The following is a 24,698-nucleotide window of genomic DNA, read 5'->3' on the forward strand; positions in this document are numbered from 1 at the left end:
TTGTGAATAGTTTATCTTCTAATTCATTTATCGAGAAGTTCATTATCAATATATAGAAAAGTCTTTTGTTTGTTGCTTTTGTATCCTGCTACTTTGTTCAAAGTATTTATCATTAAGGCCTTTAAAATATAGGATCATATCATCTGCAAATAGGCACAACCTGAATTCTTCCTCTATTATTTATATGCTGAAACTGCTATTGGAGAACATAGAGAAAATAGTTCAAGATATAGTTAGTTGGTCTCCTATAGCCCAGTACAAGGAAATGATCAGAAAAGTAAGAGAAAGCCTACAGATCCTGGGAGAAACATTTTAAACTATATATCTGACAGGAGATTAAATCCAGACTATATAAAATACTCAAAAACTTAAGCACCCCCCCCAATAAATCCAATTAATCAGCAGATGGGCAAATATATTGAACAGACAATTCTCAAAAGATGAAATGCCAGTGGCCAATAGACATAAAAAATGTTCAGGATCCTCAGTCATCAGGGAAATGCAAATTAAACTGCATTGAGATTCCTTCTCACCCTAATCAGAATGGCAGTCTTAAGAAAACAAATGACAGTCCGGGCAATGACGGCACACACCTTTAATCCAGCACTCGGGAGGCAGAGACAGGTGGATCTCTGGGAGTTCGAGGCCAGCCTGATATACAGAGGGAGTGAGTTCCAGGACAGCTAGGGCTACACAGAGAAACCCTGTCTCCAAAACAAAACAAAACAAAAAAAACAAAAAACAAAAAAAAGGAAGGAAGAAAAAAATGACTACTGCTAGAGAGGATGTGAGGAAATAATAATCACTGCCTAAAGATAAGAGAAATAATTTTTTATGACTTATTGGTGGGAAATGTGGTGACTCCTCAAAAATAAAATAATATAAAACTACCATATAACCCAGCTATGTAAAACAATAAAACAGACTTACAAGGACAGATGTTGCATGATTTCTCTGAATTTCGGAGGTTATGAATACATAAATACGAAAGAGGAAGTGTGGATGCCAGCAAGAGTGGAGAGGAAGGGCTCGTGATGGTAACCAGGGGCAAATAGGAGCAACGTGAAGGTACACATGCATGAAAATGGTGTCATGAAACCCACTTTGTTTACACTAACCAAAACCAGGGGGTTCTGAATTGTGTGTAAATGCAGGGCATGGACTATATAGCTACAACTTCTTTTGATATGAGACACTCCATCCTTTTCTAGGCAAGTAACCTTTTCCCCTCAAGCCCTGGATTTATTATCCTCCCAATTGAAGTATGTAAGCTCTTATTCTGTAGAGAATATATTGTTTTCTCTATATTTCTATGTGTTTTACTGTAGCCACAATTTGGGGAAAGACAAGAGGACCTGTGTAATTTTTTTAAGTATCTGGTTTTCTAAATCAAATTTGAGGTGTGGGTTTTATTTATCAATGTTTATACGCAATACTAGAGTAACTTGGTATCATACTTTTCCCAGTCATTAAATGATGGATGGATAGGTGGATGAATGGGTGGTGGGTGGTTGGGTAGGTGATGGATGGATGGATGGGTGGATGGATGGATGGATGGATGGATGGATGGTTGGATGGATGGACAGATGGATTAGGTTCTTCTTTGCAGTCATTCAGAGCATCTCACTGAACTCTCTCATTTGTTAATTTGTTATGTTAATATGATGCCAAGGAAATGACTGATTGCTTTAAATGTCACTCAGTCTGTTCTGCAAAATTCAGTCATTTGTTTTTTTGTTTTTAATATGTAAGGCCAAGTGGATTCAAATGTTAAGATTATTAGGAAGAGAAAAATATAATCTAAAACTTACCATTTTCAGTTTTCAAATAAGCTTCTGTGGGAGAAATGATGTTGGCAACTAAAGGAAAGGAAAACAGACATCAGTCAACTGTCTATGGCCATTACTCTACAGTATGTGTGTGTGTGTGTGTGTGTGTGTATTTGTGAATGTATTTATAGACCTATTTGTTCATGTTTGCATGTAAATCTAATGTTAATGGAAAGACAGCCATTAAAATATGAGCCTTGCAATCCCAGAAGCATTAGTTGCACTGTATGTAACTCCGTAGGTGACATTCTTATATGATGTTTCTACATGTGAACATGTTGAAGTTCCCAAAGATTACATCATTATCACAATCTCAATGTAATGCCCAACATTTCCCTGCCAGACCCACTTTTCTTATGTACTCATGGGTCCTAGAAAAGCTTCTGCTTCAAAAGAGAGAATGTGCAAATGCATACTCAATGGAAAATAAATAGAATATTGGTTGACATATTGACCTGCATATGCTTGACTTGACATGTCACACTGTGAAAAAAAATCAAGCCTGGACCAGTGAGTTCCAGGCCAGCCAAGGCTACAGAGTAGGACACTGTCTTTAAAAAAGAGGAAAAAGAAAAACTTGCTAAAATCTCAATTCTTCTTACTATAATATCTGAGGGTCCCAGTGCAGTTATTTCTGGGGATAGATAGATAACCCAAGTTATATTTCTAGTTTTCTGTGTGAAGCTTGAAATAAGACAGAGACACCTGTGAGATTTTTAAAGCAAAAATAATATGCTTAACTATTTTTTTGTTGTTGTTGTTTTTGGTTTTTTCGAGACAGGGTTTCTCTGTGTAGCTTTGCGCCTTTTCCTGGAACTCACTTGGTAGCCCAGGCTGGCCTCGAACTCACAGAGATCCGCCTGCCTCTGCCTCCCGAGTGCTGGGATTAAAGGCGTGCGCCACCACCGCCCGGCTTGCTTAACTATTTTAAAGGATGTTGGAGAAGCAAACACCTATTCTTTGAGCTTATTCTTCTGTGAAATGTGTTCTCAAATGTATGGATTTCCTTCCACTATGCAATTTTATTGAAGAACAAGTTCTGTGTGCACTAAAATGGATTTCAGTGTGTGACTGATAAAAATGTAAATACAGCCATATTTACTTTCTGTCTTCAAGGTCTGCCTTAATGGCTCTAAATATTTTTTTTGTCCTTTCAGTGACTTTATTATCTAAGAGATAAACAAAAATCACTCCCAGCATGAACTGGTTGAGGTACAAAAGAATAGAGTTCCTAATAATATAATCTTTCTAAACCCCCCAGACAAAGGTAATTGCAGTCTTAGCTTCTTGTCCTTTTATAATCATGCCATCAAGTTCTTTTATCAAGACAAACCACACAAGAACAAAACATCTTCCCAGAAACAACATTAAAAGTTGTTGAATTCTGTTACTGGAAAGGCCTTGGTTGTTTTCCTACCATGAGACACACATGGCACACACTTTTTCTAAGTTCATTGTAAGTAAGTTATAATAAGGGGAACCTCTCCTCTGCATATATTCATAACCAATGGTTTTACTCTTCTTTATTTTCCTTGACCACTAGAAAAGTCATAACATAATTAAACTAACAAAATGGCCATGTGAACTTTCAGCCTTGTCTTGCCTCTATCTCTTTAAAATGGAAATCGAATATGGGACTCTCTTGTGATGATTTGCTACGTGGTGGCAAACAGCAACTTCCTTCATTGCTGTTAATTCATTTTCTGTCCATGGAAACCCTAGGTAAAGGCAGGCAACTTTGCAGACATCACTGGCCACTGCTGAAACAAAGTATTCTGGAGGACAAGAATTGCTGAGGACATCTGATGGGTGAATGACAAAGGTGTCCCCATGGTTTGTCATTTGTGTATTTCTTTACTAGATCAAAAGGGTTTGTCAATCACATGGGGGAAAACAGAAGCCTCTTTTTCTCTGTCACTCTGGGTCCTTAGGAATGCTTTCATGACTCATGATAAGATTGTACCCGCATGGAAAGCTAGCTGCTGGCCCACTGCCTGTCTTTTCCCACTCAGCCTTCTGCTCAGCTGTGAGTGTCCTGGACATGGCTCCTGAATAATGCATGATTCTAAACGATGAGGAACAGAATGCAGGCTCTTGACTGCAGCCTTTGGGTCACTACCTCATCCTAAACTATTCATCCACATTTCACTCAGATCCGGCATGCAGGTGACACAGCAAATGTCTACCCAAGAGGCTGCATTTGCAAATGGCAAGAAATCAACTCACCACGGAAAACAGAAATGTGTTCCATATCTTATCTCATCCACACTTAAATTATGAATGCTATGCAACAGTGATATGTAAAACAAAAATCAGAAAACCTCAAGGCTGCCATAAATCTTCAGTAGTCAAATAGTTCTGCCTTTTTTTTTTTTGTTGAATATAAATGTTTTATATGAGCACTATCTTGTCATTTAAAAACTTACTGTAGGTAAAATAGAGTGCATTGAAATTGAATTAGGTAATTTTGTTTATTTTACATTATAGAACATTTCTGAAAGGTGTGTATTGTTCTTGTATCTGAATCAAGTACAGCCAGCAAAAGTGGGAGCAGGGGTTCAGCATTTCAAGCACTGAATGGCTAGATGCTTTCGGGTATGTTGAGTCAATTAATCCATGCAGCAATTCTAAAACATAAGATATAATCTTCATATTTTACATAATATAACTGAGACCAAGAAAATTAAAAGCAAATATTTTGCTTTTTTTTTCCCCTATAACCTTCTCTAAGACAGAACAGCATGGTTTACAATATATATGGTAAGATTTAAGAAAGATTCATTTTTTATCAATACACATTATAACAATATATATATATATATAACATTCCATTTTATAACATATACATACCTTTATCTATGGGAGGAAACAGAATCTCTTGATCAACTCCTCCCCGGTTGTTTTCATGTTTGACAATACATTTATGCTCTTTATCCATTGAATCTTCAGTCACAGTCAGCCAGCTTAGCTTCATGTATGTATCATTCGTCTTCATGCTATTTCCCTCTTGAGATTTCAGAATCTTATCACCATCCTTTTCTTTCCAATATACCCTTATAACATCAGGGAAGAATTTCTCAAGGAGACAAAGGTATGTCCCAGCCTTATGGAGATTTGTTTCAGCAACAGAAGGAAGAAAAATGGTAGGCTTGGGGGAAACATCTGAACCAAAGTGTTTGTCTGTAGGAAAACATAAAATATAAAATATAAAAAGAGAGTTATTAGGGAGACTCAACTGTTTCATGAATTTGACACAATCTGGTGCACTGTGCTGGGAAGACAAATTATGACTGAGTCAGCGCCCACTGTAGACTTCCACCCACCATAGGTTGCAAATATTTACTATTGCCCTGACTTTATATATGCGCAATTAATAAAGGTTTCTGCATGACTTCCAGAAGTCAGCTGTTGACTGGAGGAGCCTAATTGAAATCTGTCTTTAGTTGTTCCACAGGCCACCATGGATTCTTTGCTGCATCTCCTATATTTTCTCAGTTTAGATCACATTTTCAAGATGGATGAAGGAGTACTGGGAATGCTATGTCTCTGAGGACTAGGTTCTACACTTCCCTAATGGCTAGTCTTCCCACCCCTTGTCTCCTAGACTGTTTGGCTAAGTCACTCTCTCATGCATTTGTAATTCAAATAACCCACCCTCTACTTAGCTGATTCTCAAATGTGCCCTCTTTATATTATCTCACATATGAGATGTCATAGGGTGAGTTACCTGTTTTAGTGGCCATTTCCTCCAAAGTACAATAGCACGCATTGAGTTGATCCCTTGCCTGGGCCTGTGGGTTTCTGCCCAATTCTGCTGTTTCTACTGTTTCTCTATCATCCCACAGCATCTCATTTCCACATCTAAACCACTCTAGCTTGGAAACTAGACTATTTTTAAAGTTTTACTTCCAAATGATTTACAGTCTCTAGAATTAGGGAGCAGAACAAATCCACAACTTCTTTTTAACAATACTTAGTGTATTTATATTAATCTTACAAAGTTACAAACTTACACATTTTGTTTGGCTTTAGAAAAACTTTAAATTCTTTGTTTCATTTAAAGTTGAAGCATTACCAAGATAAAATAGAAATGTGTTTCTCAAACTTGTTTTAATATAAATTTATCTGATTTAAGAGACACTTGATCCATTCCTGACATCCAAGTTTAAATTCTATGCTTTTCCTAGAATTTGTCAATACTATATGCCCTGCTATCCTGTCCAAATACGCTTTCACTAATAGTCACATACATTTGATTATTACATAAGTATTACATACTTTGTATATGAGCACTTTATAGCTCACATGTACATATAGCTAAATCCTATTATGTCATTTGTTCAATGTTCATGTTCTCCTTTAATAAAATTATTTGTATCAAAACTTCTTGTAAAATGACTACAGCAATCTTCATTGTGTTCATTTCTCCTCAATTTTCCTACTATTTCCCAATATAGTCATCTTTTTCCTTTCCTCTAATCCTAGAAATAGTTATCATTCATGCCAACCTAACAAGTGTTGTTCTTGTGCTGAAGATTTTCTGATAAGAACTTCACAGTGACTCAACACATACAAAACAACTTTAGAGTTCCTAATTCTCCAGGTTTGGTTGACAACATATGTGTATAAAAAACTTGTCTCTGTGCAAATCTAATGACCTTAGAGACTTCAGCTCTAAACAACTGATTAGTGTGAACCAGTTGAATTTCACTACCAGCAATAGAAACCAAAGTAGAACAGTATTTGGAGAAGCAATTTGATGACAGTCCTACAGAAACACGAGAGGTCACTGTTATTATCGTCATTGTCACCACTAGAGGAATTGGTTTGCCACGATTGCTTCAGCATGATATGTTACTGTCATTGGACCAAGCCTTGCACTTGCTCATGGGAATTAATGCATTGGGGATCTCAGAATCTGAGCAAAACAAAGTCCTCTGTCTTCTCTTCGAATTCTGCTCTGCCCTGACTTTGATGGAACTCCCAACGCTGTGATCTCAGGAAAAGTGCCTTTCCCACACCAGCTTCAGTGGCATCATCTGTCTTAGCTTCATGTTAAGGCAACCAAGAGAGCCCTGCCTGGCTACGGCCTAGTGTGTGTCAGTGCATGGCAACACTTCACTTTTGCCATCCAGAAGAATCATTCTGCTCCAAGTCAGCAGCATGAAATCTGATATTATAAGTGCTAGTTTGACTGGAGTATCTATTGTCTCTTTAAGTTTATTCAAATTAGAGTGGAAGACTTTTTTTTCTATAGTTAGCTGGGAAATAAAGGTCACCTCACCTTCACCTTCTACAAGATGCATGTTAAATTGCAATCACTTTTGGAATCAGGAAATATTCGTTTTAGAAGGAATAAGTATGGTGTAGATCCTGACTGTTATAATGTGAGACTTGTGTTAGGTTTGGTTCATACATTTACGTTATTGAGTTCATACAAATCTATAAGAGATGGCAACCTGAACTGTAGAGAAGTTACTATTTAATTATCTACTAGTCCCAGGTAATGATTTAGATAATTTCCATATTTAATTTCAAATAATTCTTATAATACCCAGTAAAGAGGGAGGTCATTTTCTTCATGGTACAGGCCAACTATGAACGAAAATATGAATGATTTTAACAACAACAGTTGTGCAGACTGTTCATGACATAGTACCAAGTAAAAACAGTCAGATCCAGTATCATAAATCTGCTCTACCCTGATTCTGTAAATATAATTAAAATATACTGGATAAACGACTGAATGTAAGTTTCACAGAATAATGGCCATGAATGGCAGTAGCAGGTGTTTTTTCTTACTTATATATCGTAACAATTCTCCTATGATCAATGGGAGTTTTAATAACTGTAAGAAGAAATCTGTTCCCTTAAACAGTTTTCATGTATAAATCAGCTCTTAGCCTAACGTAATTACACTTTTTAAATATTTCTTTACTTTTAATGAACCAATAATAGTATTCATGAATTTGAACATTTAGCAAATAGATATTAAATAATACTTTTAGTCATTTGATGATTCAGATGAATGGAATGATTAGCATCTAGATGTATTATGACATGATTTTTTTTTTACTAGGATCCAATTCCAACTGATAAAAAGACTTGAGTTATTTCACAGAGTAAATTCATATTTTTTTTCTCTGGGGCCAGGCCTCAGTCATGCTAGGCAAGAATTCTACCACTGAGCTGCTGTTCCCAACCTCAAGGTGTGAATTATTAAGGATGACCTCACAAGCTAGTCCTTGCTTGGAAAATCTCGTTTTGACTTGAGGATTCTTTGACAGTTTCCAGAGCACTGAATTTTAATTCTGCACTATACATCAGAACATACTAACCTATACTTTTCCCATGGTTGTCTCATCATGAGAGTCCAGGCAGTTGTGAACTATGCAACTGAGGAGTGCATTTAATACAACTTAACCTCTTTCAACATCTTCAACATTTCCAGCAAATTTATTGCCAATACAGAAATAAAAGCGAGTAATGTTAAGCTGTCTGGTCACATTATAGAAATAACCCAAGAACCATACCTTAATCATTTGATAATAACATATACAGAATTATCCCCATTATCTTTTGTGGAGAGAAAGGGGTAAGTTTGGCCCCATGACAGAAGCATTTCATTCATGTGATGCTTCATGTAGTCATACAAATTGTGAATGTTAATCAAGTGTCAATGAAAGTGTCCATGTAAAATGTCAAGCCACAGAGCAGGGAATATTCTGAACTTAAAAGATGACAATGCTTGTGACATTGGAATACATGATATCAATATCTGCCACCATTGTGTATTCTGTAACTGGGGAGAAATCAAGAGCCTCAGCCCCAGTGTTTCCTGTGAAAGGAGATAAACGTCTGTGTAATGATGTAGTATAATGACCGAAGACACACACACTCCTTAACATAATGCCTAGCTTTCAAATCTTTTTGTAATGTTATTCTTCTCTTTAATAGGATGATTTGTGGTCACATCCTCTAATTTTTCTTGGCTCTCATTTCAAATATCACTCATCCAAAATGCTTAGACCCACAAGTGTTTCAGATCTTAAATGGTTTCGGATTTTAAAAGCAATAACTACTACACAAATTAAGAGTGGAAAGGATTCCAGAAACCCAGGGTCTCCTGACTTTCTGGAACCCAGAGGTCTTGTGAGGCCTAATCACAACATCTAACCCTCAGGACAGGAAACTCTTTAATGTAGAGTTTGTGCCATGTCTGGCCTTTTTATCTCTCACATTCTGAACAAAAGCTATTCAGCTGCTGAGAGCATGACCCAATGCAGAAGCAGAGCCATAAAGAGACTTTCCATGGAGCTGGGACTCAAATGCCTGTGGAACATACACATTCCATTAAATTGGGTCTTCTTCAGGCAGTACCCATGTGTCTTAGTGCCATAAATTCTGTCTGTTCTCTCATACTACCCTAAGGTGTCAGGTAAATGAGAGGGATGCATTGATATTCTTAGAATTTTCTGTAAGAATTAATGCTTCAATGGTACTTAGAATCTATTCATAAGCAGGAATAGAGATCTTTCAGTTTTCTGAAGAAAGGAACTATTATAATTCCCCAAATGTATAGAGGAGAAATTAATAAAGTTCCATGTTGAGGAGTCCTACTTAAAAGACCTTCCACAGAGAAGTAACCTTATATAACAGCAATACTGGTAGATAGCATAAACACTAAGTCTTCACAGAATTCTAATTTCTACCTGTGTGTGTATTTTAAATGCAGGATTTCAGTTTGCTGACTGACAAGGAAGGAAGAAATTGCTTACAAAGTAGCTTTGACTCTATATCCAATAACTCATAACTGTGAAGTTGTTGTCAGATATGGTTGATCATAATTGGTTTTTATTTTTCTAAAAATAAGAAAAAAATCTCATCGGTTATTCACTACTAAGATAACAATACAGCAGCTTTCTTACCTGAGGGAATTACTATGAGCTTCGTCCCTTTTGAAAATACTTTGGTCCACGATGACCTGTCACACTGCTCAGGGCTTCTACAAAAACATGAATCCTTTCTTGACCTTCAGTACGATGAGCCATTTAGGAACTCTGTCTTAGAAAGTTGACCCGGATTCCTTTGGAAAGTTTTGTGTCATCCAATAGTTTGTGAGTTTCCTTGTAAACTGACTTCACAAACTTCTCTTTTCTGAGGTAGCAGTTACTGGAAAGTATCAACAGACTATGGGAAGGATCAAAGCAGAAAGAGGGCTGGGCCCTGCCACAAACCAACAACTTCCCTAAGTTACCAGGAAACACATTCTGAGAATTAAGTCTCTTTTTGAAATTCCCAGATGTTTAGTCTTGTCAAAACTGCTAAGATAATTTATCAAATATGCCTCTATTCTGAGAAATACCAAGGCCACTCCTGCAATAATTTGGGGGTTTCTTAGGGAGAAAGCTCTCTATAAACGACAATGGAAATATAGCAACCAAGGAAAGTTTAAGGATGATGAACCAAGCCCTCCATGTTCAAGAAAGCCACATGACTTCTTGCCAACGTGATTCATTATCAGAGTGGTGGCACCTGGGAAATGGCTTTTTGGATGACTTCCTATTCTCCCTTGTATGAGAAAATTTTATCTTCCATGGAGTTATAAATCCCTTATTTATACTAGAAAGTGGAAACTAAAATCCAGTGCTCTGAAATTCTGAAAAAAAAAAAAAAGCCCCCTGAAGGCGTTTCTGTGATCTCCTGACACTCACCTCAGGAGGAGAGGACTGGCCAGAAACACCCTGGAGCACAGGTGAAGCACATACCTGGCCTGGCTGACTGACTGCCTTGTCCTCCCCACATCTCACCATCCAGGCCTAAGTTATGTGAGCAGACATGAACTCTATTTTTGAAGATGGAGGACTGTTGGTGATCAGAACAACTGCCTATGGTGATATTTTATTTGTACTGAAATGTGATTTTATTTGTATGTTAATAAATAAAGTTGCCTGGGGATCAGAGCTAATAGCAAGCCTTAGCAGAAGCTGGGTGGTGGTGGTGAATGCCTTTAATCCCAGCTCTTGGGAGGCAGAGCTAAGCGGATCTCTGTGTATTCAAGGATATAGCCAGCATGGAGACACATGCCTTTAATCTCAATACCAACCATAGAAGACCTGGAGGTCTGTACAGACAGGCAGTGACTAGGAGGTCATGTGGTTGGGTTTACAACCAATGAGAAGGCAGAACAGAAACACTATAAAAAGACAGACACACAGGAAGTAGGTCTCTTTTGGAGAGGTAGTGCAACAGCAACAGTGAAGGGTAAGGTTTTTAGCTGTTAGCTATTGCTCTGACCTCTTGGCTTTCATCTCTGTATTGGCTCTGTGTTTCTTATTTAATAAGACGATTGGTTACATCTACAACTGCCCATCAACAGCCCACTCACAGCCACCAACCCAAATGAGAAGACAGGACTGTAGAAGAAAATTATGTCCTGAATGTGGTTTTAAATGTAAATGTTTAAAGATTTAGTTTTATGTGTATGCTTTGCCTGCATATATGTTATGTATAGCACATGAATGCTAAGTGCCAACAGAAACCGGAAGAGGGCAGGAATCCCCTGGAACTGCAGTTTTAGGCACTTGTGAGCCTTTGTGTGGGTGCTGGGAGACAAACTTGGGACCTCTCCTAGAACAGAAAGTACTCTTTATTTATTTGTTTATTTATTTTAAATTTACACTTGGGTTTTTTTCCTTCTTTTTTTAATTTTATTTTACAATATAATTTAGTTTTACGTATCAGCCACGGATTCCCTTGTTCTCCCCACTCCCGCCCCCCTCTCCTTCCCCCCAGCCCACCCCCTATTCCCACTTCCTCCAGGGCAAAGCCTCCCCCAGGATTGAGATCAACCTGGTAGACTCAGTCCAGGCAGGTCCAGTCCCCTCCTCCCAGGCTGAGCCAAGTATCACTGCATAAGCCCCAGATTCCAAACAGCTAACTCATGCACTGAGCACAGGACCCAGTCCCACTGCCTGGATGTCTCTCAAACAGATCAAGCCAATCAACTGTCTCACCCATTCAGAGGGCCTGATCCAGTTGGGGGCCCCTCAGCCATTGGTTCATAGTTCATGTGTTTCCATTTGTTTGGCTATTTGTCCCTGTGCTTTATCCAACCTTGGTCTCAACAATCCTCGCTCATATAAACCCTCCTCTTTCTCACTAATTGGACTCCCGGAGCTCCACCCGGGGCCTGGCCGTGGATCTCTGCATCCAGTTCCCTCAGTCATTGGATGGGGTTTCTAGCATGACAATTAGGGTGTTTGGTCATCCTATCATCAGAGTAGGTCAGTTCGGGCTGTCTCTTGACCATTGCCAGCCGTCTATTGTGGGGGCATCTTTGTGGATTTCTGTGGGCCTCTCTAGCACTTTGCTTCTTCCTATTCTCATGTGGTCTTCATTTACCATGGTCTCCTATTCCTTGTTCTCCCTCTCTGTTCTTGATCCAGCTGGGATCTCCCGTTCCCCCAAGCTCTCTTTCCCTCGACCCTCACCCTTCATTACCCCCACTCATGTCCAGGCTGTTCATGTAGATCTCATCCATTTCTCTGTCATTGGGCGATCCGAGTGTCTTTCTTGGGGTCCTGTTTTCCAGGTAGCCTCCCTGGTGATGTGAGTAGCAGTCCAGTCATCCTTGTTCCACATCTAGTATCCTCCTATGAGTGAGTACATACCACATTTGTCTTTCTGAGTCTGGGTTACCTCACTCAGGATGATTTTTTCTAGATCCATCCATTTGCCTGCAAACCTTATGATGTCATTGTTTTTCTCTGCTGAGTAGTATTCCATTGTGTATATGCACCACATTTTATTTATCCATTCTTCAGTTGAAGGGCATCTAGGTTGTTTCCATGTTCTGGCTATTACAAACAATGCTGATATGAACATAGCTGAGAAAGTGCCCTTGTGGTATGATTGAGCATTCCTTGGGTATATGCCCAAGAGTGGTATAGCTGGATCTTGGGGGAGATTGATTCCCAATTTTCTAAGAAAGCACCATATTGATTTCCAAAATGGTTGTACAAGCTTGCATTCCCACCAGCAGTGGAGGAGAGTTCTCCTAGCTCCACAGCCCTACAGAAAGTATTCTTGCTGCTAAGTCATCTCTCCAGGCCCCAACTGGAAATTTTGGGACAAAATAAGTTTGTGCATTGAGTTCACATCAGTTTATCTTCCAGAAATGTTGATGTCCTTTAATGACTTCTGGCTTCTGGTCCTTAACTAGTCGGAAACTTCTATGAGAAAAGCAAGTAGGCTGTATGTATGTGAATATTATATATATATGCAATTTTTCATTCAGGCTCTCCAGGTGATTCTGACTTGTGCCAAGTCGAGAATTAAAGCTAACCAAAACATTTGCTAAAAGAAGCTTGGCTCAGCTCTGATCATAAGAGAGGTAGGAAGAGGCACTGAGACTGAAATACAAGTGCAGCCACCTTTGTATGTCGTTAGCTCCACACCCTCTCTGGCTCCAGCTTCCTCATTTGCAGTGACAGCTCTGAATAAAATGAGTCCCAAGGACCCACCCAGTCTCACTACCTATGAACCGGTGAATGAGCACTGAGGGTTCTCAGTGGTTTAGGGACTGTGAGTGCAGCTGAGGAGCAGTGATAAGAAGGTTTTCTTACAGGTTCCTTCAGATGGTGAGACACTGAGATCCCAGCAGGCACAGTAGTATGTGGCCTCATCTGCTGTGATAACGTTGTTGATTATCAGGTAAAAGGTACCGTCATTCTTCTCATCTGTTTCCGGGAGTTGGGCTTGTCTTGCTTGTAAGCCTTGACTGAGCTGTAGAAGATTCATTTCAGGGGCTCCCCTTCTTTCTGTTGGTACCAGTGCACAATGGTGTTCTGGATGGGGACCCAGATAGCTTCCAACTTATGTGCATCATCTTGTTTGGTCTTTGAGGAAAGGACAGCTGATCCTCAGATATTCTCAGTTTGGAGTCTCTATCTGAAAAGTGAGGAAGAGAAGTTAGAGATGTTTAAATCATTTTTATCCCCAGTTGGCTCCAAATAAAAAAAAAATCATGAAAGGGAAGAAGGGAGCAAAATCTACTTACAAACCCAAGCCAAAGATAGAAGGAAAAACTCAAGGGTTTGGCATTTCCAGTGACAGTCGCAGTAGATACCAGAGACAGTTAATCCTCAGCTACAGTGGGTTAAGGTGGATCCCTAGCTCTTGGAGAATGGACAGGGGAGAAGGATAAGACATGATTATTCAGAGTTGTGTCACAGGGTCATTTTATCATGTTCCTATTGCAAAGGTACTATTAGATACCAGAAGACCTCATTGTTATACCTATGTTTAGACAAGAGAGTCACTTTCCCCTTGGTAGTGGCAACTGCTCCCCCATCTCTTGTCCATAGGACATTTCAAAGAAACTCTCCTTGACATTTTAACAAACTGATGTTTGTATTTTTTCCATATTATTGTAAGAGGTTTATAACAGTATATGATTATAATAATCATATAGGAAGAGTTGCCTTATTATACACAATATAGAATGAGATGAGAATTCCACAACAATAAAAGAGAATTTCAGAGCCTTGTGAATAGAAAACACCCTCCATAGATCCAACATTTCCTCAGAGTCTTAAGCTTGATTCCAGGTATTCTAATAATCATATGGCTATAGATTACATACGCTGCTGTGAAGGAACACCTACTGTTTTTGTCTTGTTCTTAGTTATTCATTTTTCAGCTAAAACCTACAAAAGGGAAATTTTGTGTTCATCAAAATGTGCTACACAAATGTTTTACTGATTCAGTTTAAAAACTGATTTCTCTCATTTGTAAAGTTATTTCGTGCTTAAATTTGAGAAAGTTATAGAACTAGAGAGAAGGAGGAAGGGAATGAAGATAGGAGAGAGGTAGGGATGGAGAGAGAGAGAGGTAGAAAGGAGATGTTGGGCATGATTGAGATGATACGAAAGTAGGTGTTAGAAAATAGAAACATACAGGTAAATGGTAAATGATAGATATATAGATTATGGACAATAGACAAATATATGGATAGATAGATAGATAGATAGATAGATAGATAGATAGATAGATAGATAAATGATTGATGATAGGTAGGTGGTAGATAATAGATGACAAATAAATATATAGACAATAGATACTTGATAGATAGCTAAATGATAGTTAAGAGATAGAAGTTAAATAGTCCCGAGGTCTACATTTTACATTTCTCTTGGGCAACACTTTCCTACTAACATTGATGCTCACACTACACTTCACCAGGAATATTTGGTGATAGACTGAAGGGAGAATTTAAATCTATCCAAACTTGAGGCTTCTGACCACCCGGTCAAAGAAACTTGCTTCAGACTTTGTTTTGCTATTAAGTTTTGCCATTAAATGGCCAACTTTAAGATGACATAACATGTTTTTGTACCATTTTAAAATGCATTAAAAACAAACCTGTGTATTTTAGTCAGTCTTATATATTTAGTTTTCTAAATAATTACATGCACTAATATGTGCTAATAACTCAGAACATCAGTCTAATGCTTCAATTATTAAATGATGGATTAGTACAGGCATTACAAAAAACTTTATGTGTATTATTTGATGAGACCTTTCAATAGTTCCTTAAGGTTAATATTATGTCCTCCATTGCAAATTAGGAAAATTAGTCAAAGATGTGTAATTTAACCAAAGCCACACAGACAATGTCAGGGAATGTGTATGTAACAAAGATTCATTTAGTAAGCATTGAGAAATAGAGAAAGATAAAATTAAATTGAATATACCTTAGCCAACTCTTGCCATCCCAAACTCCACCATCATGTACAGAACCCTCCAGAATACTTGTACATTCCTCAGGTAGGAGACCATACCACCCACCTCTGGTAGCCCAACCCCTACTGCCACAGGACACTGCTGCTGTGGGATGTCTTCTGTGTGCTGTGATTGGATAATAAATAAAGCTGTTTTGGCCTATGGCAAGAAAGCTTACAGCCAGGTGGGAAATCCAAGCTGAGAGACAGGAAAAAGAAAGGCAGAGGTGGGAAGATGCCAGCCGTCACAGAAGAAGAAGCAAGATGCCAGCAGACCAGTAATGCCACAACCACATGGCAACTTATAGATTAATAGAAATGGGTTAAGTTATAAGAGCTAGCTAGCAAGAAGTCTGCCATAGGCCATACAATTGGTAATTAATATCAAGCCACTGAATGATTATTTTATAAATGGCTGAGGGACCATGGAGCCAGGAGGGACCTGAGAAAACCTCTGGCTACACACTGCCTCTTCCCCAGGTCCTAATGTCAACACCTCTGACAACCATGGCACCCCATTACTTCTATGCCAACTCAAGCAGAACACCAACTGGTGAGATCAGAGGTAGTACACCTCCCCACTGTGCTGGGGTCAGTACAGCTTCCTCACTCATGAATCAGAATGGAGTGCCTCCATTCCTGAACCTAAAGCAGCATCCAGCTGAAAGAAAACCAACTAAACCAAGGGAACAGCAAGTGTAGATCCAAACACCCACTCAGTGAAGGCAGGCCAGAAACTCACACCAAAAACTGAACCAGCAAATTACCTCCAGGGGTGCAAGCCCAGTCTTAAAAAATGAGTGACATGAAAAACCAAGACTGAGTCTCCTCCAAAATTACCAAACATGCAGTCCCCAGAGAGCAATTTAGACAAAACTCCAGAAAAATGATTTTAAATTTATAAATATGTATCTGACAATTCAAAGAGAACATGAAGTAACTCTCAGATGGACTCAAAAAGGATAAGAATAAACTCCTGAGGGGGCCATGGTGTCTAATCCCAGCACTCAGGAGGCAGAGGCAGGTGGATCTCTGCGAGTTCAAGGCCAGACTGGCCTACAAAGCAAGTTCCAAGAGCTACATAGAGAACAGTTAAAAAAAAAAAAAGAAAGAAAGAAAGAAAAGAAACAAAGAAACTCCTGGAAGAATTCTAAGAGAATACAAACAAACAGTCAGATGAAATAATGAAGACAACTAAGAATCTGAAAACAGAAATGAACAAAGTGAGAGAATTAGGGGAAAAAAATTCAAGCAGAAATAATGCTAGAAGTGAAAAATTCAATAAGCCAAATTAAAAAGCTAAATGGAAAGTCTCAGCAATATCATGATCATGTGGAGAATAGAATATCAGGGCTTGAAGGCAAGGTAGAAGAAGTGAATCATTAAGTCAAAGAAAACAATAAATCTTTTTTAAAAAATAATAAATCTTAATCATATCAACCCAACATGTGAGGCCTTTGGGACATGCAGAAAAGAACAAGCCTAGATATAATATGTATAGAATATGGAGGAGAATTCCAGGCCAAAGATACAGAAATGTCTTAAATAAAATCATAGAAGAAAATTTACCAAAACTATGGAGAAGCCCACATTATAAGTGCATCTATTATTAATACTAATTACATCAGTAATATCAAAAACCTTTCCTCTGCTTTGCTCTCCAGCCCTGCCCCTCCACCCCTCTGAACTGGTGTCTCACTATGTTGCTGCCCCACAGTGCAATGCTCTTCTTGCCTTGGCCTTCTAAATATCATGACTAGCACAGCACCTACCGAAGTATACCTTTTGAAATCAGGATTTTCCCCAGTAATTCTTTGAAATATCTTTGTAAAACATAGCTCTCACTTCAGTGGGAATAATAGACAAATGATTTCAGAGGGTAATATAAATGATCATTGCTCAGGAACATGGATTGAGAATATCACAAATGCTGTGTTCCAATATGTAACAGTTTAATGAAGTTTTTGTGGTAATGGAAAAAAAGAAAGTCATAAATCAAGGCACTTTTCAAATACTTTGGTGAAAATATTAGGTAGGTGGGTCATTATCAACGACTATGGGGGTCCAGCCCCTCGATAGTCCCCTCTCAGAGTCCGGGAAGAATCTACAACCAGCTGATAATTAATATTTGATGAAAAGAAATGAATCTATGTACATGAAACTCCTTAGTCCATACACTTTATTATTCTGTCAATTCTCTCTCTACAAGCTTCTATTCTGCTCTCATTTTTAGCTCCTTTTTTGCCTGATTTCTCTCTGTATTTATCTCCTGCTCCCTCTAAGTTCTATCTTAATTCTCTCGTCTTAATTCTGCCTCATCTAGGCCCTTTTCATCTCATTCTTACCCAGCTAGTACTTCCCCATCTGACTCTTCCTCATCTTCCATCTCGTCCACATGTTCTCTCTGGTCAAGATCCTCCTTCTTTTTCTCCATTCTCCATCTCTCAGCTCTCCACACCTCTCTTCCTTCCATCTCCTTATACCTCTAAGTTCTATTCTAAGTCTCTCTGGAATCCAGTTATAAAGCCAAGCAATAGCAATCCTCTGGCCGAGCAACGTCACCAGGCTTGAATTCTATGGAGTCATAAAGGTAGGTAAGAATTTTCCTCAGGCAGTGACCACCAGGCTTTCTTTTACAATCCAAAATGGGAGTGGTAAAAGAGGTCAACTGAGTGTTAGTGACCGGTTAGTATATGAAAAAGGGGGTCTATGTGCTGAGAAGTAGTTAGGTAAGAAGTTAGGGGTCTGTAAAGTTAGTAAGGCTGTATGAAAGGAGGGTCTGAGCTAAATTGTGTAAAGCTATTACCTAATGTCCACCTGACCTAGGCAGTGTCTCCTTGTGGAGTTTACCTTAAATTAGTATGTGGGCTGTTATTTCTGTTAGTCCTTGAAAGTGGCTAAGGGAGTTATCTGATTCCAGTGCTGAAAGGGGAGAAACGGGTGGGCTGGGGCGAAGGAAGCCTTTCCTGAGGCTGTTCTCCAAATACCTTGAATGTGTATGTCCAGAGAGTGATCAGTCCACACTGTTAGCACTTCTTTGGGAAAAATCAATTGGGAAAACTATGAAGGCACACATGATTTTCATAACAGAAGACAGCTGATATGTAACAAGCCAAATAACACCAAATGCTCCCTGGAATTTGGCTTCCTCTGAAGGAATTCCTTGATCCCTTCAGGTAGTGACTTTGCCATAACCAGCTGCGTTCTTATGATATATTCCTGCAGCCCATAGCAGGTCATAGCAAAGTAGGGAAATCTCTATCCACAGGCATCAGACAATATCTTATAGCATGCTTAGCCTTTGGAGTGATGGTAGCTAATGGTCTATCAACATATTCCAAAAGTATTTATCTGTTAGTCACAAAGATGCTTACTTAAACATTAACAAGGACAATTAACAATTATTAAGTGGTTAAAGGTAGTTCAGGATAATTTGGCCTCAAAACCACAACATTTCAATTTTTCACCACCATGGAGGCTCTATACAGACAGTTTTTCTCTTGGAACTTCAGCCCACAGAAAGTAGATTTCAAGGACATGGGAGAGGAATTTTTTATTTTTATACTTTTAGCATTTGTCACACTGTTCCTTGGACATACTCAATTATCCCTCTACTAGACACAGAATACACATTAGTTGTCAACCATTGTTTCTTACATTGTTGCTTTCTGAGATGCAGGGAGATTTCTTCCTCTTTTTTGTTAATTCATTGTTTGAGAATTTCATACATGTATATAACACATTGTGGTCATACTAGCCACCCTACTCTCTTATCTGCCTCATCTCAAATCCACCCTTTCTAACTAGCCCACCAACTATAGATCTGAGAGTCATAAATAAAGTAATTCACCTATGGGCTCTCTATGGAATGGGTGTCCTTGCCCTCTCTGTTACCTAAAGAATGGCCTATTAGAGTTATTGACTTAAATGACTATTTCTTTACTACACCGCTACAAGAAAAGGATAGAGAAAAATTTGCCTTCACAGTATCTACTTATAGTAATTCTCAGCTGGTCAAGAGATATCAATGGAAGGTTCTCCCACAGGTAATGTTAAATAGCCACACCCTGTGCCAATATTTCATGCAAAAATCATTGAAAATAATTCGTGTACAATTTTTACAATCTATAATTTACCACTATATGAATGATATCTCATTAGCTGATGCAAAGTTAGATACTTTAGAGAGTGTGTTTGAAGATTTAAGAAAGTTTTGCCTCACTGGGGATTACAAATTGCTCCTGAAAAAAATACAAAGAGGATATTCTATTAATTACTTAGGACATAAGATAGGCCCACAAAAAATTAGACCCTCAAAAGGTACAACTTAGGAGAAATTGATTGCAGACTCAGTGATTTTCAAAGATTGTTAGGAGACATTTCCAATTTACTGTCCACCATTGGGATAACTAAAAATGTACCACTAAATTTTTCCAGTACCCTAGACAGGGACAAGAACTAAAATAGTCTAAGAGAATTATCAGCTGAATCTGAGAAGGAATTGGCTCTACTAGAAAAGAAAATATGAGAGGCACATATGGATCATGTGACTCCAGAGCTTAACTGCATTCTGGTTATAATACCCTCTAGGTTTTCCCCTACAGGAATCTTAATGCAGAGGGAAGATATTATATTGGAATGGATATTTCTACCATGTAAACCAAATAAGAAATTAAAGACACATGTGGAAAAGATTTCTGGTTTGATTTTAAAAGGAAAATTAAGAGGTCATCAATTGACAGGAATGGATCCAGCAGAAATTGTAGTATCTTTAACTAATGAGGAAATCTCCTCTTTATGTAAAGATAATGAATACTGGCAAAGAACTTGAAATAGTTTTTTTTTTGGGAGAGATTAACAACTGTTATCCCAAAAGCAAGAGAATAGAATTCATAAAAAGAACCAATTTGGTCCTTCCTCACATTGTACAGGAAAAACCAGTCTCTGAAGTCCCCATATTCTATACTGATGCAAACAAATCAGGAAAGGCAGGATATAAGTCAGGAGACTTAAGTAAAATGGTTCAAAGCCCCTACAATTCTGTACAAAAGTCAGACTTGTATGCCATTCTTATGGTACGAATGGACTTTACAGAACCTCTCAACATAGTTACTGACTCTCAATATGCAGAAAGTGTTGTTTTACATATACAAACTGCTGAATTTATTCCTGATAAAACAGAATTAACTTTGTTATTTATATAATTACAGGAAATCATCAGAAATAGGGAACATACTATATATATAAAACATGCATCAGATCCCGTACAGGTCTGCCAGGTCCTCTAGTACAAGGTAATGATGAGATTGGTTGGTTATTAATAGAAAATGTTCTGGAGGCCTCATAATTTCATAAGAAGCACCATGCAAATGTTTGAAAAAGGACTTTTCCATCACTTGGCAACAAGCCAAGGAAATTGTAACAAGATGTCCTACTTGTTCCTTCTATAACCAAACTCCATTACCTGCTGGAAGTAATCCTAAAGGTATACAAAGAAATTAAATTTGGCAGACAGATGTGTTTCATTTTGCAAAATTTGGAAAATTAAAATATGTACACCACACCATTGATACCAATTCAGGATTTCAATGGGCAACTGCTTTGAGTTCTGAAAAGGCTGATTCTGTGATGACACACCTATTAGAAGTTATGGCCATCATGGGAATACTTGTACAAATTGAGACTGACAATGCTCCAGCATATGTCTCTAGTAAAATGAGACAGTTTTTTGCTTATTACAATATAAAGCATATTACAGGTATACCACACAATCCTAGAGGGTAGGCAGTTAAAGAAAGATCTAATCAAACTCTTAAAGACATGTTAAATAAACAGAAAGGGGTAATAATGACCCCTAGAAATAGATTACATCATCTTTTATTAACCTTGAATTTTCTTAATGCTGATGAGAAAGGAACACCAGTTGTGGAGAGACATTGGATAACAGAAAAAACTCCTGAGCTAAATCAACCTGTCTACTTCAAAGATGTGTTGACCTCAGAATGGAAACCAGGATATGTGCTACATTGGGGAAGGGGTTTTACTTTTGTTTCCGCAGGAGAAGAAAAGCTACAGATACCGTCAAAATTAATAAAAATTCTGTTTGAACAAGAGAAACCCCTCGATGAGGAGAAGTGATAGCTCATCCACTGATGTAACAATTCTACAAGTTGTAAGGAAAACTCACCAAAAAAAGGTCGGGGCAAGGTTCTGTTTTTTGTCTTTACAGGAGATAATGCAGGAGTTGAAATCCATGGATACCAATAATGAATCTATTCATTAAGGGGTTATATGGGGTATCAACTCACTGATAAGGGATATGGCAATTTCAGTTGCAGAGTCCCTGGAAGGCTGAGAACAGGTTCCACTGTGTTTCATGCTGCCTGAGTCAGTCTCCACCATCCAAGAACTTAATAGAGAGAAGAAGGGGCCTGTGTACATGCTCCTCAGGTCTTAAACTAGCTAAGAGGCCATGGCCTAGGTGCTGATACCCCAAGGCCATAGGTGGAATGAATACCTACTAAGGTTTTGTTTTGTTTTTTATTTTGCTCTGTGACCTACTGCATTTCTTGATGCTCTTGCCTTTTTTTTCATTATTTTCTTAGCAAATCACTGAAGTACAAATAGAGCTTTCTTTGACCCAGCCATGAATCCAAGGGTGTAGACCAAGCTTTGTCACATTGAGCCATCTCCCAAGAATTGTCCTTTGGTCTCTAATATCCCTCAGTGAGCTGATTATTTACTTAGAGGTGTAATGGCCAGTAGCTTTCTTTGGTATAAACTATAAATTGTAACTAATGGCAGATCTCCCAATCTCTGAAAATCTCCAGTGCTTGTGAAGGAACTAGGAAACTATAGCAGGAAATATCCCTGTGGGATACATGTCTCTCGTCACATTTTGACCTCTCTTGACTTATTCTAAGCCATTTATTTACTGCAAACCTTTGTGCAGTGAATTAACAAAAGATAAGGTCATGCTGCAAGCTCTCCATCCTATATTTGAATATCTCTCAGACACCCTAACTGAGTAGGAAATAGTGTGGGGCCATCCTGCCTTCAGAGTATAGTCCACAGGACCTCACTGGAGAAATAGAACCCAAGATGTGGCCTGGCAGCTCCAAGAGTTCTGTGGTGGGGAAAGGCTCAGGTGGCCCCTCAGCTGAGCAGCAAGTGGTTGTGCTTGCTGAGAAGGATGTGGGTTGGCACAGATGGGAAATGGTTCTTATGCAGGCTGTTCTAGAAGCTTTAATGTTGTGCTCAACCCAGAGTGCACAGTAGTAGATGGCTTCATCTTCTTTCTTCAAGGAATTTATGATCAAGGTTGCAGTAGAAGTTTGAAAATCTTTCTTTGCTTCAATTTTCTTGCTGATCCCTTCTAAAGGGCGATGAGTATTATCATTTCTGATATATATCAGATACTCAAATGGTTGATTTGTCTTCTGCCGGTACCAATGTATATCTACTGTGTCAAAGCCTTGAAGAGAAACTTTACACGATATTTGGGCACTCTGGCTTACTGCTCTGGTGACTGATATTTCAATTGGCTCCAACTGCCCAAGTCCAACTGCAAGAGAAAATTCTCATGAACAACAAAACAATAACAGAACAGCATTTGAAGAAATGGAAATGAGGCTGACTTCATTGCCTCTTGCACATGGAAATGTCTACTTACAAACCCAGAGGCAGGAGAAAGTGAATCCACTGAGGAGCAGCATCTTGACTGTCAGGCTGTTTCACAAGGAGGCAGGATGTAGTCTGTGAGCGGGTGTTTCAGATCACAAGCAGGAGGCTGGGACTGTCCTAGTGTCTCAGAGAAATGCAGGGTCCATGGATCCCCCAGGGTTGGTCATGATTTGCTCCAGTTCTGAGCAGTTTTGGGGTTACCTGCCCCACAGCAGCAGGTTAGATGTATATGTGGGTTAAAGTTAGACGAAACATCTTTGTCTGGTCTGTATGTCTTCATCTGGTACAGAGTAGGGAGAGTCACCAGCCAGTCCTTCACTCTACTGTAGATATGTTGCCTGGAGATCAGAAAGAGACATTTGCTATATTCTGTCTATGTTTTTGTGATTTGCTATTGATTCAAGGCTCAGATACAAGGGCTGACCATAATGTTCTGCACCAGGAGAAAAACAGAACAAAAACTTCAGACACTGTATTTGTCAGACACTGTGCACAAGTGCATAGACATTTTGTGTTTTCTTCTATTAACTACAAAGTCAGCCAGTAGATTGTGACTTGAATAATTACATTTCATTTCTAATATAGGAACTTGGAAGAAAAAAAATTGGATTAAAATTGTCAATAGGTATCAAGCAAGTCAATCTATGTGAAGTGCCATCTCCTCTTAGTGGAGCATGGAATCAAATATATTAGGTAGAGACACAGCCATGATTAACACTCAATGATAGCCTTAAGGCTAGTGTTAGTGCTTCACAGCCATTGGAGATTTCTCAGGCATTTGACAAGCTTTATTCCATGACTTCATTTAACCCTATCCACAGCTCCATGAAGTGGGTGCTGTGTTCTTCTCCATTTGACAATGGAGATGGTAGCAAAGAGAAGTGAAATCACACATTCAATAAAACAGAACTTTTAAGTATAATGATTCAGAGAAGCAAAAAAAAAAATCTGTTAACGAATATCTGAGTAAGATGAAAAAAGTCACGAAGACACCTGCCATTATATTTTCCTCAATTTTCCTCCACGTATTTGTGGATAGAAACAGGATCTCACCCCATAACACACAGACTGTGCATGTTCCCTGTGCTTGTCCAAGAGATATATGATTCTGCATGTTTTGTAGCACTATTCACATGAGCCAAGATGTGAGGTAACCTTAGTTTCTAACCATGGATGAGTAGATAAAGAAAATGTGAGGGGGGTGTGCATGTGTGTGTGTGTGTGTGCGCGCGTGCATGCACACAAGCACATGAGTGCAATGAGACATTATTCAATTACCAAAGGGAACAAATTCTATTATTTGTAACAACAAGGTTAATATTGAAATACATTGTGTTGTATGAAAAAAGTGAAACATAGCTAGACATATGTGTGCCACTCTTTGCTGTGGGATGGTCTGTAT

The 24,698-nt window shown here is 38.6% G+C and overlaps 1 protein-coding gene across 1 annotated transcript in view; it reads right to left on the bottom strand.

Moving 5' to 3' along the window:
• LOC128104523 (immunoglobulin alpha-2 heavy chain-like) overlaps positions 1–24,698 on the bottom strand; it is a 58,034-nt gene that overhangs the window by 12,935 nt on the left and 20,401 nt on the right. Inside the window, exons 2-6 of the mRNA XM_052729488.1 lie at positions 22,885–23,177; positions 20,248–20,261; positions 9,758–9,801; positions 4,680–5,009; positions 1,812–1,859 (exon numbers count right to left, since the gene is read on the bottom strand). Of these exons, the coding sequence (XP_052585448.1) occupies positions 1,812–1,859; positions 4,680–5,009; positions 9,758–9,801; positions 20,248–20,261; positions 22,885–23,177 (729 nt within the window). The remainder of the gene's footprint in view (positions 1–1,811; positions 1,860–4,679; positions 5,010–9,757; positions 9,802–20,247; positions 20,262–22,884; positions 23,178–24,698) is intronic.

Source organism: Peromyscus californicus, unplaced genomic scaffold (genome assembly GCF_007827085.1).
Source record: "Peromyscus californicus insignis strain IS unplaced genomic scaffold, ASM782708v3 Scaffold_8__1_contigs__length_139910024, whole genome shotgun sequence".
NCBI classification, from domain to species: domain Eukaryota; kingdom Metazoa; phylum Chordata; class Mammalia; order Rodentia; family Cricetidae; genus Peromyscus; species Peromyscus californicus.